This window comes from Lactuca sativa, unplaced genomic scaffold (genome assembly GCF_002870075.4).
Source record: "Lactuca sativa cultivar Salinas unplaced genomic scaffold, Lsat_Salinas_v11 Lsat_1_v11_unplaced_02, whole genome shotgun sequence".
In the NCBI taxonomy this organism is placed as follows: domain Eukaryota; kingdom Viridiplantae; phylum Streptophyta; class Magnoliopsida; order Asterales; family Asteraceae; genus Lactuca; species Lactuca sativa.
In genome coordinates, this window is record NW_026440194.1 from 337114 (window position 1) to 355073 (window position 17960).

At 34.4% G+C, this 17960-nt stretch overlaps 1 protein-coding gene across 1 annotated transcript; it reads right to left on the minus strand.

The window, feature by feature from the left end:
* Window positions 1-13301: 13301 nt before the first annotated feature.
* On the minus strand, window positions 13302-17293 carry LOC128129492 (uncharacterized). Its single transcript, XM_052767966.1, has 4 exons — window positions 16253-17293; window positions 15322-16065; window positions 13731-13793; window positions 13302-13679 (listed from the first exon to the last, which is right to left on the minus strand). The coding sequence occupies exons 1-4, from the start codon at window positions 17291-17293 to the stop codon at window positions 13302-13304; spliced, it is 2226 nt and encodes a 741-aa protein (XP_052623926.1).
* Between the last annotated feature and the right edge of the window lie 667 nt (window positions 17294-17960).

Genomic DNA, 17960 nt, shown 5'->3' on the forward strand with positions numbered 1-17960 from the left:
ATTATTCTTTAAACGAACGGGTGAAAGAAAGTGTCGTCTCGGGTTTTGAAATTTAAAAACCGCAAACACCTCGTGTCTTAGAAGTTCACGACCAAACTTTTATGTTTGGGTCGAAAAATCTTCCAAAAAATGCAAACACCTTAAGCATGAGTTTACTCCCCAAAAACTAGTCATTCGTGTTTACTCCCCATTTACCAAAAGAGTAAACTCCAAAAATCCTCTCAAGTATCATCCTAGAAATTATTCAAGATCTTCAATCTAGTAAGTGTTTCTAGCACTTTAAAGTTAGTATATCACTTAATCTAGTGATTGTACATCCTTTAATCCATCCATTTTTGTGTTTTGACTAGTTTTCCAAAAACACCAAGAACACACACTAGTGTTCTTGGACTTTAAGTTCATTTCAAGCTTCCACAATGTAAGTACTTCTATCCTAGAGTCATTTAAAGCTTGATATACATGTTTATATCAAATAAAAGCCCCAAGAACACCAAGTTAAAGGTATTCACGGTTTTGGGAGGTCCCAAAACCGTAAACACCAAGAATAGGGCCAAAGTAGTGTGTTAGGGTGCCTAGATGCTTCACAATGCCTTAGGGACTTGTCTAGATTCATCCTTGATGAGTTTCTCACACAAAAGCACCAAAATCATACATTTTTATGTTTTTACGGTTTAGGGATCTCCCAAAACCGTAAACACCCCAAATATGTGTAAAAGTCCCATAAATGTCCCACGGTTGTTCCTTATGTCTAAATCTAACCTAGACTATTGCCATGTTTGAGCTAAGGACTTGAAAACCGCCAAATACCAAACTTAGGAGTTTAAGGTAGTAAACTCATGAGTTTAAGGTAGTAAACTCATGGAGAAATGGTCCTTAGACCGTAAACTCCATTTAGGAGTGTTTTGATGCCACACAACACTTCCTAAGGCTAAATCATGAAGTAGGAATGCTTGGAATAGCTTAGAAGACTTCAAAACAACAAATGGTCAAAAGGTTAGGAGTTTACGACTGTAAACTCAAGGGGTATTGGTCCTTAGGGAGTAAACTCATTTTAAGAGTATTCCTTAAACCCCAATCATACTAGCCTTTCCCTACAACACTTAGACGCGCTCCTTAACACTTATAACACTTATACAAAGTGTTTGTCATGTCCTAGAGTGTCTTGACTTGTTTATTAGTTGTTTAAATACTAATTTTTTATATACATATGTCCTCATATGTAATTAGGATCTTTGTGCGTGTCTAAGTCTTCACTTGACACCAAGCACTTATCTGACACTTCCTTCCGATCCACTCACAACAGGTGAGTTGATACCCCTTAATCAATGTTTTAAATGTTTTTAAATGATTTATGGGGGGATACTAGTAGAATCATGCTACTTATTATGTCAATCACATGTGATTAATAAGCAGCGTTCAAATGATTTACTATTTATTAGCCGTTTTACCAAACAGTTTCCTTCAAATGATTTTCATAAACACTTTATATGTTTAAAACTCCTTATTAAACTGTACATTTTACTCTGTATGTTTCATTTCAAACTCATTTACAATTGTGTTTCAAACAAATGTTTCTTTATACTTAAACTGTTTTATCAAACCCATGCTTTCAAACCATTTTATAGATTGACATCTAGTCGATCTTTTCTTAGATAATAATTATGTTGAAAGGTTTTACAAAACTTATTTTATGCTTTTATATTATCAATTGCATGCCTATATATGTATAGTTATATAAGAAATGTTTAAAAGACTTAGGAAGGCTATCCACCCTATTTCCTTTTTCGCTTGAGATGTGGTCTGGTGGGATATCGGGTACCCATCCGAAGGTCGTTTCAATATTAGTTATATATCCTGTGTACATATATAGTCATAAAGGTTCTTCCAGTTCATTCAATACCCTTGGGTAGCAAGGGTATACATCCATGTTAATACGTACCAGTTACATTACTAGTAAGCTACCATATGGGTAGTTTAGGAAGATACTAGAACTATTACTAGAACGCGATATCATACAATGAGTTAGTTCATTCATGAGTCAATGCTTGCTAGATAGATAGAGAACACACATTATAGCTAGTGCACACAGTACATTACTATACTATTACATAGATACATCTACATGAGTACATTTACATGATTACAGTTACATGAATACATTTACATGATTACCTTTACAATGATTACACTTACATGAGTACTTATACATAGATACATCTACATGAGTACATCTACGTAGGTACACCTACATGAGTACATCTACATAGATACATCTACATGAGTACCGTACACTTACATAAGTACGTCTACATAGATAACATATGATGAATTAATAGTACATTTTATATGTATAGATTCTGTTATATAATCCTCATTCTTATCTTCACTTTGTGATACAATCACATAATCGGCGAGATAGATTGGATTTAATAACCTAGTACCAAAGGATACTTGTGGAATTAACCATCCCTAGAATCTCTGTTAGCTACAGAGGTAAAAGCACATCTACGGATGTCAACGGTTGATACCATTACAACTATACTTTAAGGGACTGACTATTCCTATACCCAGCTGTTAGCAACATCTACGGATGTCTTCAGTTGGCACTGTTAATTATCCTAGTACAAAAGGATAACACTTAGGTTATTTATATTATTACCTCCATCTTGTGACTCATTCACATAACTGATGAGGTGAATTATTTGAGTATTCTAGTACCAAAGGATACAAATTCTTATAATAATAATAATAGTAGCATAGTTAAGTCTTGGTAGAAGACTACATTAGAACAGTTAAGTCTCGGTAGAAGACTACATTAGAACAGTTAGGTCTTGGTAAAAGACTGCCTTTTATACTAGTAGGAATCATAGGGATTCTAGGGTTTTTCAAACGTTTACAGTTGTTTTACAAACATTTTCATACTTACACGAACTTCCTTTCAAAACATTTTCAAGTCTTTCATTACATGTTTTTCAAATACTTACATACAAATTAAGACACTAAAATACTTATGATCTCACCAGCTTTAAAGTTGATACTCTCTTTCAAAATAACTTGTATCCTCAGGTCAACAGCAGACAGGTACCGATGCAAGGTTTAGAGAAGATGGAGCTCGTTCAAGACTCATCTTTTATTTTGTTTATACTTTAGTGTCTATTATAATTTGACAGAGCACTTGTATTAAAATTATATTATTAATGCAATGAATGATGTTGTTGCTTGTTTACTACTTTTCATTTTTGTGATACTGTGCATGACGTCCTCCGCCCCAGAACGTTTCTGCCGTTCTTGGTTTTGGAATGTGACAAGAACTTCCTGAACACTACACCAGCTGCTACCCTCATTTCAATCTAGTTTCCTTCCACCTACATATGTCGAATTTAGGGGTGTTTGGCTTAGCTTTTTAGAGGCCAAAAGATCTTTTTGGAAAAGTTACAAAAAGTCAGGTTTTCCTGACTTTTCCAAGAAGTTGATTTTCCTTCTTTGTAAAATCCAAAAGTAGCTTTTGAAGTCTTTTGCCAAACATCTTTTGCCTAAGTTTTTTTCTAAAAGGACTTTTGGCCATTCAAAAGCTAAGCCTAACACCCCCTTAACAAACCCAAATCACCTATCTGAACATGTTGATCAAGCTCCATTGGTTTATAGTCAAAATAAAAAGAGAAAGAAAAAGAAACCTATAAAGCTGTCGGCCATGGCGCCCTCCTCCTCCTTCTATGTCTTTCACCGTCGTCTAGCACCACCTAAACACCCCAGTTAATGATTTCCAATCGGCAGCAACCTAATCACCAAACATCACTCCACCATTGACGGTTGTTGCTGTTGTTCCGTTGACTTCTGTGGTCGGCGACGAGAATGGAGCACGAGGACTCATCGGAGACTAATCGTTGCTACGATTCATCGTCGGAGAAACCCACACCCTTCCTCCTTCGTTCTTCCTGTTGATCAAACAACTCAAAAAAACAAAACCCCCACCAAATGTTGTTCCAGTTCCGATCCACACCTCCATCTTCCCTTTGTGTTACCTGCCAAAATCAGAAGAGAAAAGGCGACGAGTAACAGTCGGAGCCGCCTCTCGCCACCATTATTGTCGACCATAGCCTCTCCCATCGACCTTGCTGCCGTTTTCTTGGCTCACTGTCGGCGGAGATTAAAGCAATCCAAATGAGGCTCTCTGGAGTTCGATTCCTCCTCCCAACCTACCAGCCATTGCCGGAGATTGGACCCTTCTTGTGGTTCCGTTGGTTCGTCGCTCCTTCTGTTCCTATACTCGATTTGACGAACCAATGAAGACGATGAGGCGTCAAATCCCTTGTACCCCAAACCTTGTATCAGATTGACAGAAACAGTCCCTTTAATTAAAACTTTAAATCGGGAAATCATCCCCTGACATAAATCTTTTCAAAGCAGGTCCCAAATGATTTAAACATTTTAAAAACAACCCTTTTGGATATAATTCATTACAAATTAGTCCCTTGTGTAAAATAAATTGCAAAACAGCCTTTTCCTTCAAATATAAAATATTTGAAAACGAGCCCCTTTAGTTTAAAACATTACCAAATAAACCCTGAACCGTTTAAAAGTCCGAGAACGAACCATTCACGAAGAGCTTCACCAAAAGAACCGGGATCGGGATCACGCTTCGAATGTGAGTTTCTACGGCCCCTCTTTTACTATTTTAATATTTTGGGGGAGAATATATATGTGTCTATTAAAGTTTGATGATTTTCAAGTTTTATATACAAAATAGTATCATACTTTATTATTGGTCAAAAGTTTATGATATAGCAATCTAAAAATGTGATAAATCACCAATAAATCTATTAGGTTAAAATAGATTGTTAAAAGATGATATATTTATACTATACGTAAGATATAAATATAGATATTGAGAAAATTCTTAAGATTATAAGTAGATTGCTATAATAACACATGTTGATATTATAAGTCACACGAATGATGATTGTGTATGTATAAGTTAAAGTATTTCATGGCAGCACGAAAAGGTATCAAAATGACCAAAACTTATTATTCATGTATATAGCGAAAGTACATTGTCATAATTGATGGAATGATTAAATTTATGAAATTATATGATTATTAGTTAAAATTATAAGATTTAACTTTTAATACATATATAAGCTTATGTATAAATGAAGTGAGAATTTATTAATATATTTTTGTATTAATTATAACAACATAACTTTGTTATACTAAGTTATTTATTCTTATCACAATAAATAACATGATCGACTTCACAACTTAAGAGTCACTATTTACGAAATAAATACTTGTCAAGTATTGTATTTAAAGACTTTATCTTTATCCCAAATTAAATGTATTAAAATTATTCTCGCATAATTCATATAAAATATGGGGAATATAGAACTACGGTCGATCCAAACTTGGATAAATTCAAAAATTAGCTATTATGCTAATACAACATTGAAACCGTATCTAATATGATAAATTCTTGAAGTTAAGAGAATTTCAGTTATCGTTTTCCTAAACGGTGAATAATGTTACATATCCAGTGAATTTAGAATGGAATATATAGGTTCATTATACCTATTGTATGTAGGTTCATCATACCTACCCCATGTATTCCGTATAGGTTCATCATACCTATTCCATGTAGGTTCATCATTACCTACTCCATGTATTTTGTATAGGTTCATCATACCTATTTCATGCAGGTTCATCATACCTATTTCATATATTCCATATAGGTTCATCATACCTATTCTGAATACCATATCCAATACGTTTGAGTTTCCATTATAAACTATTCCGGGTTTCGCGAAAGCTAAGATCTCAATACTTAGTAGAAACTCTCCAATATATAACTGTTAATCCTCGAGGGAACGACTAACGTCGGGTGTAAGTGTCATATTATTGATTTTATACGGTACGACCGCCCGCCTAGAGTTGCTAGCTACAACTACATCTGACGAGATGAATTTTGGCGCTGACGTTAGCATTATCGAAACATTACCACATGTTACAACGAGGTGAATGACTTTAGCATGCGCGCCTTATTATGGTGTCGGTGCATTAATAAAGTACAGTGTGACGAGTTCGGTTGTGATTTCATTATAAAATCCCAGTTTTGTTTCGTTATCGTATAGAATCGATATTGGATTTATACGAGGTTTATGTTCACTCATTCCAGTTGTAAGAAACTGTATTTAGTGGGATAGCTTGTGACTCAAAGCAATAAGTGTCAGTACCAAGAATTAAGTCAGATAACAATTAATTAATATCATGACACGGCTCTGACAAGATTTATTAAATTACATAAAATAAGTTATTTATATAAACCATTTGTTTTTATAAGAAAACACAATATTTATGTGGGAGGAGTTTACCCCACCGGCTAAGTGTCGGTTTTCAAATTAAGTCAGATAATACTTAATTACTGTCACGACGCGATTTTACAAAGTTCATAAATTCAATACTTATGATTTTTTTTATAAATGATACAAATTCTTTTATAAGGTTTCAAGAGTAAAGTTGGTTATTTTATGTTCTCACAAAGGGTAACATTTCTTATTTTTATATAATTTGATATTCAAAATCTTTATATAAAAATGCATTTTGATATAAGTCTGAATTACTTATATGTATTTTCCAACATTTGTACATTTGGATTTGAACAAAGGGTATTTATGAATGAGTCATAACACAATGTTATAACCCAATTATTTTATACTTTTAATAGAAAAGTATGTATTTATAAAAGCTGGTCAACCAGGTAAATTTTATTAAACACTTTTGGGTATAAAAATACTCTGTTTCAAAACTTGTAGAACTCACCAACAATTTTATTGACATATTTTAATGCATGTATTCTCAGGTTATTTAGCAGGTCGGAAGTGTTCGCTCAGAAGACTCTCCGTTAGTTATATTATATCTTTGTAAACGTCGGATTGTCAGACGTGTGTCATGATTTAGCAATAGTCATTGTTAATGTAATTTCTATTTCAGTAATAATAGAAGATTATATTTGTACTGTTCAATGTATGTTTAATAACTGTGATTACTGATTTACGTCGCGCACCTCGGCGTTTCCGCCGGCGGCCGAGGGTGTGACACAAAGCTTTGATGAGCATTGTTTAATTCTTGAGTTCCACAATAGAAGACTATGCAATTTAAGCAAATCTTTGATGAGCATTTTGTGATTCTTGAGTTCCACAATAGAACTCTATGCAATTTAAGCTATGCTTTGATGAGCATTGTTTCATTGTTGTGTTCCACAATAGAAGTCTACACAATTTAGCAAAGCTTTGATGAGCATTTTTTCATTCTTGAGGTTCCCCTTAGAAGTTTATGTCATTTAGCAAAGCTTTAATGAGCATCTTTTAATTCTTGAGTTCCACAATAAAAGTCTATGCAATTTAAGCAAAGCTTTGATGAGCATTGTTTCATTCTTGCGTTCCACATTAGAAGTCTATGCAATTTAGCAAAGCTATAATGAGCATTGTTGAATTCTTGAGTTCCACCATAGAAGTGTACGTAATTTAAGCAAATCTTTGATGAGCATTATTTCATTCTTGAGTTCCACATTAGAAGTCTATGCAATTTAGCAAAGTTTTGATGAGCATTGTTTAATTCTTGAGTTCCATAATAGAAGTAGTCTTCGTAATATAGCAAAGGTTTGATGAGCATTGTCTAATTCTTGAGTTTCACAATAAATGTCTATGAAATTTAAGCAAAGCTTTGATGAGCATTGTTTCATCCTTGAGTTCCACATTAAAAGTCTACGCAATTTAACAAAGATTTGATGAGCATTGTTTAATTATAGAGTTCCATAATAGAAGTAGTCTTCGCAATTTAGCAAAGGTTTGATGAGCATTGTTCTATTCTTGAGTTCCACAATCGAAGTCTATGCAAGTTAAGCAAAGCTTTGATGAGCATTTTTTTCATTCTTTTTTTTTTTTAAAGAGCCAAAGCTCAGCAAACTTTATTAAAAAGAATAAAAGAATACAACATCAAAAAGTTCAAACAAAATACAAAATTAACCACCCTATCCATAACCAACTACAAAACCACTTTCTAATAACTAGAAATAAACACCCACAAACCCAATAATCCCTAAAATCCTTAAAGGTAGCCCAAAGACTTATGGAAAGAGGGAAAAAAGGTAACTTCACCCCCTTGCACCACCCAAAACCCCAAAAAACATAATATCCAAAGCAAGGGGTAATGCCCTTAAAAAAACCCTCAGTCTATAAGCTAACCTTTAAGAAAAAACCCCGCAATCCCATAACCCACATAACACAATACACAAAGTAAGACCAATAAAAGATAACACAAATAAACATCTCAAAAGAGTAATAACAAATAAACCCCACGAAATAGCCCTTCCCTAATCTTCTGTCCCTTTCCATATTCTCCGTCCTCCTCATAGTCTTCAACAAGGAATCCTCCAACTTCTTGCAGCTATTGCCCAACACCATCCATTGCACCACCATTATGCACCATAAACACAAAACGAAACACAACAAAATAACACCAAACCACCAGCGAATCAGATTAAGTTTCATACTAGATATGGCATCAATCTCTTGTCTAGGATTCTCTCTTTGGGTAATCTCAATTAAGATCATATCCAAACAGAAAATCCCATAGGTACAAGTCACATGATTTGAGAGTAAACTCTCCAACCAGTAACATATTCTGTCAATTCCTTTGTTTAAACATTTATTCCATAAATACCCCCACCTAATTTCAGCAATAAGATCACCTCCATTAGACTTTCTCCACTGCCAATCCCAAAACCAAAACCCATCAATCAACATTTTAGCAAACCAGAAAATGACATCCATTACTTAAACTTTATCCATTCAAGAAATACCCCAGGTCATATAAATCTTATTATTAAACATTTTAGCCCTTTTCCTCAAACCCAACAGCTTTAACCGAATTTCATTTTCAATACAAGCAATCACCCCCTCAACCGAATTTCTTCTAAAACCAAAAAGTCTAGAGTTTCTCTCCCTCCAAATATGAGCAACACAGCTAGCAAACATACATTTAATAATCAAATTCTCAACAGACTTTAAATTAAGCAAGCTGCATAACTTTAAAATCAAATCATTCCAGTCATCCGCCAACAAATTAATACCCACCTTATTGCAGAAATACCTCCAAATTCTGATGGTATAATCACAATTAAAGAACAAATGATTATGAGAATCAGGCACAATTTCACAGAACGGACAAAGTAATTTACCATTCACTTCCCATCCTTTAACACGATCCTGAGTTTTTAATCTTTTCAAAATGGCCATCCACAAAATAAACGAGTTGCGAGGAATGCAATTAGAAAACCAAACAATATCATGCCAAACAACTTTATCTCCAAAATTATTAATATCACACCACACCTATTTACAAGAAATTTTTTTACACATACCCTTCTTATCCCTCCATCCTGCAACATCCCTTAAATTATGATCAATACAAAACATAGGAGCATCCTTCAATCCAGGGAACTTGTTAACCCATTCAACCGACCAAGAATAAGTATCATAGTCAAGAACATCACTGACCAAAGAAGAATCACTAAACCCATTACTAACCCATTCTCTTCTAGAAATAATTAAACCAAGAATACCTAATGGATGCCACCAATCATGCCATAGAGAAGAATTCCTCCCATTTCCCACACACGAAACAATATGGGGCCTGACAATTTTCCTCACCTCCAGAAACCTCTTCCAAGTCCAACTCATACTTTTTTTTCTGCAAAATATCCCAAAAATTTCTGTTACTCTCACCCATTGCACCCACAAAGAATTTTTGTTACTAATCACACTCCACACATGTTTAGCAAGCAAAGCATCATTCTATTTCCTTAAATTCTTAACTCCCAGACCCCCATACTCCTTAGGCTTGCAAATATCATTCCAATTGACTTTAGCTTTCCCTTAGATTATCTCACCATTCGCCCACAAGAAACTTCTGCACATCTTTTCAATCTCATTAATAGTAGCAATGGGAATTTTAAAGATCGAAGCCCAATAAACATGAATGGATGTTAAAACAGAGTTAATGAGCTGCAACCTACCAGCAAACGACAAAGTCTTACATTTCCAATTGAAAATTCTCAACTTAATTTTCACAATCAGCTTTTTACAATCTCTGTCAAACAGCTTAGTGACACACATAGGCACACCCAAATATTTAAACAGAAATCTCCCAACATCAAAAGGAAGGATACCCAAGATAATCCTTCTCATATTAGGCTTAACACAACTAAAATAAATCTGGCTTTTTTCCATACTCACCTTCAGCCCTAAAACATTTTTGAATTCAACAAGAGCATCTCTTATAATTCTAACCAAATTCCCATTACCATAAGAGAAAACCAACAGATTCATCAGCAAAGCATAGATGGGAAATATTGAGGGCCATACATTTACTATGAAACTTAAAATTCTGGCCATCTTCAATTTTCTTCAAAAAGATGATATTAAACACCTCTATAACTATAGTAAATAGGTAAGGAGATAAAGGATCACCCTGCCTAAGACCCCTCTTTCCTTCAAAATACCCATGATCTTCACCATTAAAATTAAGCATGAACCATGGCAAAGAAACACAAGCCATAATCCACTGAACCATAACTGGGTGAAACCCAAACCCCTGCAGAACTCGATTAAGAAAATTCCAATCCACCGTATCATAAGCCTTTTGAATATCAATTTTTATAGTGCATTTAGGAACTCCCCTCTTTTTTTATACCCCACCATCGACTCCTGAGCAAGGAGAATATTATCCAAAATAGATCTTCCTGGAATGAATGCTGATTGATTCTTGCTAACAATATCACCTAAACAATTTCTGATTCTGTTCACTATAATCTTACTGATACATTTATAAAAAGTATTACAGCAAGCTATAGGACGGAAATCAGAAACTTTCCTCGGAACCTCCACTTTAAGAACCAAAACAATTCTTGTAGCATTGATCCCCTTCAACAATTTACCAGTCCAAAAGAATTCCCTCACAGCCTTACACACCTCCGAACCAACTATGTTCCAAGAACTTTTAAAAATTTTTTGAGGAATACCTATCAGGACCAGGGGCACGATTGTCATCTATATCAAACATTGCAGCTTTGATCTCATCATCAGTAACCACTCTAATCATATTAACAGCCACCCTTCTATCCAATTTTTTATGAAAAAAAATCATCATTTAATCCCGACAACTCAGTAACATCTTTACAACCCACAAACTTATTAAAATGAGAAACAAACTTATCCTTCATAGCCTTCCCACTAACCCATCTTCCATCTTCATCAAGGACCATCTGAATACGATTGTTATTACCCCTACTCTTCACAATTCTATGAAAAAATTTAGAATTATTGTCCCCTTCCTGTAACCATTTAATCTTAGCACGCTGGGCAAGAAGCTTTTCTACATCATTACACACAACATTAAAATCACAGAGAATATTAGCATGCTCTTCCCTGATCTTGCAATCAAACGGATTAAGATCAATTTCATGTTGTTTACATTCCAACTCTCTTCTTAACTGTTGAATTCTCTTCCCAGCATCCCAATGCTTATTGCAAAGCTCCCTGCAATGTTTTTTTAATAATCTTCATCTTTTGACATACTTTGAACATAAAGAAACCATCAATATTAATATCCCAAACTTCCTTGACCAAAGGCAAAAACTCCTCCTTCTCAGCAATAAAATTAGCAAATCTAAAAGAAGGATTCCACTTCACTTTGCCACCAGGAATATTTAAGATAGAAGGACAATGATCCGAATTTCTATAAGGTTTAAAAACAGCATAAGCCAAAGGATGATCCGAGATAAATTTCAAATTGACCATAACTCTATCTAACTTCTTCAAAAGACCCTTATTCCCAGCAAGGGTTTTATTCCAAGTAAACTGAAACCCATAAGAATTCAGGTCCTCAACTTTAATAAAATTTAAACAATCAACAAAATCTTCAACTCCTTTGCGCGTTTTAGAACATCCTTCAGAATAATCCGATGGCTTTAAAGCAACATTAAAATCACCTAATAAACCCCAAGCTTCCTTCTTAATAACCAAGCTATGTTTCTTCAAATTATCCCATAGCAATCTTCTCTCCATATAATTCGAAGCAACATATATAAAAGACAAATACATGCAAAAATCAGAATCACAAGATTTAACATAACAGTGGATAACTTGCTTGGACTGAGAAATCACCATAACATCATAAAGTCTAGGGTTCCAACCCACTATAATTCTAGTTCCAACTTCACAACTATTATTATTAGAAACCCAATCCCACTGCCCAAAAGTCTTAGCACAAACATTTTTGAGATTTAAGACCTTGACATGAGATTCCACAACAGCACAAATACCAAGATTATTACTCCTAATAACATCAATAACCACCTTCTTCTTAACAACTTTATTCAAACCCCTAACATTCCAAGCACCTATGACATCATTGGGAATTAGTAGAGTTTTTGGCATTTACCTCCTTAAATGCCTGAGAAATCCCTATCTTGTTGTTATTGTTTTCCTGTTCCATCCTGCAATTCTTCATTTTATTACATTCTTTTTCTATTTTACCCCTTCACCCTTATTAGAAGGAAGCACCTTATTATTCATGATTTCATTAGCATCAACAGTAGAACCAACACATTCTACTTTCTGATGTATAACAACCGTCTCACCCTTGGCATCCTCTTCCATTTTATCCAACACTTCCTCTTTACTCTCTCCCAAAATTTCAAACCTGTTTTTATTACTTAAGCCATCACCAGTGTTAGTCTTACGTTCCAAACTTTTATTACCCTCCTCCTTTTTATTATCCTTTTTAATAATATACCCCTGCATTTTATTCTCCTTTAACCCCTGACTACCAACCAAATTCTGCCCATTAGCAAACTTCTCATAACTTCTATTCTTTTCTAAATTCCAATGACTTATCCCTTTATTGTTCCAATTCTGATTTTTCCCTTTACCATTACCACCTCTATACCCATTATTGCCTTTGGAATTATTACCCCTGTTCCAATTCCCATTCTTCCTATTATTTCTCTGATTATTCGATTGAGTATAACCCTCCAGAAACTTACTAGTGCCTTCACCATTATTGCTTCCTGTCACCTTCTTATAACTGACATCTGTAAATCCATCCCTATTAACCACTTCCTTCCCTTTATTGTTCTTTATGTTTCCATCATCCCCAATCTTAACCACTTTCTCTACATTCATAGCTGCAGCACATACTTTATCCATATGCCCATAGACTTTACAATGATTACATCTAGACGGAATTCAAGCATACTCAACATCAAAACTTTGAATCACAGCAGAATTAGAAACAAAATCCCATATAGAAACTTCTATTTTCTTTCTCCATTCCTTCTCAGCTGCCATTTCAACAAGAATTCGAGCATAAGCATTTCTACCTTTATGTTCCAAACACATATCCTCTGTAAAAGAGTCAAAAGCCAATGGAATCTCTATCTTGCTAGCAATGATACACAAATTTTCACCACTCCATACTTCCAAAGGTAAAAAAAATTTAATCCACACCGGAATTTTATCTTGCCTATTCTTAGTTAAAGTCAATCCTGGTCTCCACCTTTGAAGGAATAAAGGCATATTATTGAACAACAACCAAGGACTGCCCTCCAATATAGATAACATCCCCTGCTCATCATTAAATTTAAAAAAGAAAAACCCTTTGTTGTTCATGAATACCTCTTCTAGACCCACATTCTTCCATAACCTTCTAACCTCTTTCTGAATCACAGGAAACGCCAGCTTCTTATCAATCATATATCCATATAAAGTATTAGTATATGGAATACTTTTTTTTTTGAAAAGAGCCAAGGCTCAGCAAACTTTATTAAAAAGAATAAAAGAATACAAATACAAATAAAATAAAGAACAATCAAAAAACACTACTCAATCCAACCTATCCATAACCAACTTCCTAACCATTTTTTAACCCTCACAATAAACCTCCAAATACCCCAAAAAAACCTTAAAATTCAAGACACTGCACCAAAGACTTATTAAATGTGGGAAAAAAGGTAACTTCATCCCCTTGCAAATTTTATACCACTTAACAATATTATAACCAATGCAAGGAGAAAGGCCCTTAAAAAACCCACAGTCCAACAGTGAAAACTTAAAAACCAAATCCATAAAGGTCCAAACCCAAACAAACTAAAGCCAAATTTAGTGGACCAAAAAACATAAGACACATTAAACGAATTCCTCTGCAGAAACTTCACGAGCTTAATCCAGCAACTTCTTCTTCCTATCAGCTCTTGAATCCACCCTCTGTTGCTCCATCTAATATTCTTTAGCATCACAATATGAGTCCTCAAATTGAATCTCCTGCTGTGCGCAATCCCAACTTCAACAATCTTGACAAACATCAGCAAAAAGATCATCCTGCAGCCACAAAACAAGAAATAGAAGGAGCACCAAAACCACCATAAATTTAGAACCAGTTGCAGACTAGACATGGCATCAATCACATGTCTAGGATTTTCCATTTGAATAATCTCAAAAAAGATCTTATCCAAATACAAAATCCCAAAGGTACAAATCACATAAATCAAGAGCAAGCTCTTAATCCAGTGAAATAATCTGTCAATTCCTTGAATCCCGTCAATTCCTATAATTCTGGCTTTCCGAAAATACCCCCAATACAAATCTCCCATACAGCCAACCAAACTAACCATCAATCCCATATTAATCTAAATGTCTAAACTGAAAGAACCAACACCAAAAACCCATACAGAGTCCTTCATTTATAACAGAAATTGTTTCCAAATATACCCCAAGACTGTAACACTTCCTCACTGACCATAATATTCATTTTCCTCAACCCTATCAACTTCAATTTAATTTCATTCTCAATACAAGAAATCACTCCTCTATCCGAATTTCTCAAATTACAAAAAATCCTTAGATTTCTTTCTTTACAAATATGATAAACACAACTAGCCAACACCCATTTTTTTTATCAAATTCTCAACAGTTCTAGACTTTAACCCAGAACATATATTAAGAACTAAATCATTCCAATTGGAATAAGAAACAACAATTCAGTCTTGGAACAATAATGATTCCAAATAGTACTTGCGAACTCACATTGGAAGAAAAGGTGGTCATGCGAATCAGAAATTGTTAAACAGAAAGGACATAGCAAAGAACCAGACTTCTCCCAAAATTTAACTCGATCTTGAGTTTTCAATCTATTCAGCACAACAAGCCACAAAATAAAAGCATTCCTGGGAATACAATTCCTATACCAAACACAGTTCACCCAATTAACCTTGTCTCCAAAATTATTAATATCTCTCCAAACTTGTTTGCAAGAAAATTTCTTACTCAAGCCTTTCATATCCCTCCAAACAATCATATCCCTATTATTTCCAATATTGCAGAACATGGGCCCATCAATCAATCCAGGAAACTTATTCACCCAATCAACGGGCCAAGCATAAGAATCATTATTCATAACATCACTGACTAAAGAATTATCATTAAAACCATTTCTAATCCAATCCCTCCTAGCAATAATTGTACTTAAAATACCAATTGGATGCCACCAATCATGCCACAATGAAGTATTCCCCCCATTTCCAATACAAGAAACAACATGAGGTCTAATAATTTTCCTCAATTCCAAAAATCTCTTCCAAGTCCAATTCATACTTTTCTTTTTCCATATATCCCAAAAATTCCTTTTACCAATATAATTTTCTCTCATCCATTGAACCCACAGAGAGTTTTTGTTATTAATCAAATTCCAAACATGCTTGGATAACAAAGCATCATTCCATAATCTCAAGTTCTTAATTCCAAGACCTCCATTTATCTTTGGTTTACAAACATCACTCCATTTAACCTTGGCTTTCCCTTTGACCACTTCTCCTTTAGCCCACAAGAAACTCCTACAAATCGATTCAATCTCCTTAATAGTAGCAATAGGAATTTTGAATATAGAAGCCCAATAAACATGAGTTGAAGCCAACACAGAATTTATGAGCTGTAATCTTCCAGCAAAAGAAAGTATCTTATTTTTCCAATTATACACTTTCAATTTAATCTTATCGACAAGAGCTTACAGTCTTTTTTGAACAGCGTATTCACACACATTGGTTTTCCAAGATATTTAAAGGGTATTTTACCAATATCAAAAGGTAAAATACCCACAATAATCCTTCTCATGTTTGGCTTCACACAACTAAAGTAAATCTGACTCTCTCCATACTTGCTTTCAGCCCCGAAACAGTTTTAAAGTCATCAAGAGCAGACTTTATCACTCTCACAGAATTCCCATTGCCATAAGCAAACACAAGTAAGTCATCTGCAAAACATAAATGAGTAATTTTCTGATTTTCACATTTGCAATGATATTTGAATCTATTGCTATCATCAATTTTCTTCAGCAATAATAAATTGAAAACCTCCATAACCAAAGTGAACAAGTAAGGAGATAAAGGATCTCCTTGTCGCAGCCCCCTTTTTCCTTCAAAATATCCATGATCTTCTCCATTAAAATTCATCATAAACCATGTAGAAGAAGTACATGCCATAATCCAATTAACCATGATCGGATGAAATCCAAATTCCAACAGGATCCTCTTAAGAAATTTCCAATCCACAGTGTCATACGCCTTTTGTATATCAATCTTTAAGGTGCATTTTGGCCTTCCTTTCTTATTTTTATACCCCACCATCAATTCTTGAGCAAGCAGAATATTATCAAGAATTGATCTTCCTTGAATAAAGGCAGATTGATTCTTGCTAACAATATCACCTAAATTGTTCCTTATCCTGTTAACAATTATTTTGCTGATACACTTATAAAAAGTGTTGCAACAAGCAATAGACCTAAAATCAGTGACTTTTCTTGGACTATCCACTTTAGGAATCAGCACAATCCTAGTGGCATTAATACCCTTCAATAATTTCCCGGTCCAGAAGAATTCCCTCACTGCTTTGCATACCTCAGGCCCAACAATATTCCAAGCACACTTAAAGAATTTAGAAGAAAACCTATCAGGTCCAGGGGCATGGTTATCAGCAATATCGAACATAGCCACTTTAACTTCATCATCAGTAACTACCCTTATCATATTCATGGCCACATTTCTATCCAACTTATTATGAAAAGAAATTTCATTAAGAATAGATAAATCTGTGTCATCTTCACATCCCAAGAAATTCTTAAAATGATTAACAAATTTTTCCTTCATCGAATTCCCCTTAACCCATCTTCCATCCTCATCAAGCACCATCAAAATTCGATTCCTGTTATTCCTGCTTTTCAAACAATTGTGAAAATACTTCGTATTATTATCCCCCTCAACTAACCATTTGATCTTAGTTCTTTAAGAAAGCAACTTTTCTTCATCATTACAAGCAACATTATATTCAAAAAGAATATTAGCATGATCCTCCCTATATTTAGCATTATAAGGCTCTTGATCAATTTTCATTTGAATATTCCCCAACTCCTTCCTCAAATCTTTAATTTTCAATCCCGAACCTCTGAATTTGTTACACATCTGTCTACAACCCTTATTCAACATTTTCAGCTTTTGAGTGACTTTGAACATAAAAAAACCTTCAATATTTGTAGCCCAAATGTCCTTAACCATAGGCAAAAATTCATCTTTATCCGTAATAAATCTTGCAAATCTAAATGAAGATTTCCATCTCACTTTACAATTCGGGATTATTAAAACAGTTGGACAATGATCAGAAATTCTGTACGGTTTGAAAGTTGAATGCGTTAGAGGATGATCAGACATGAACTTCAAATTAGCCATAACCCTATCCAACTTTTTCAAAATACCGTTGTTACCAGCAGGGGATTTATTCCAAGTGAATTGAAACCCTGTACTATTCAAATCTTCAACTTCAATGAAATTGATACACTCAGCAAATTCATCAACACCCTTC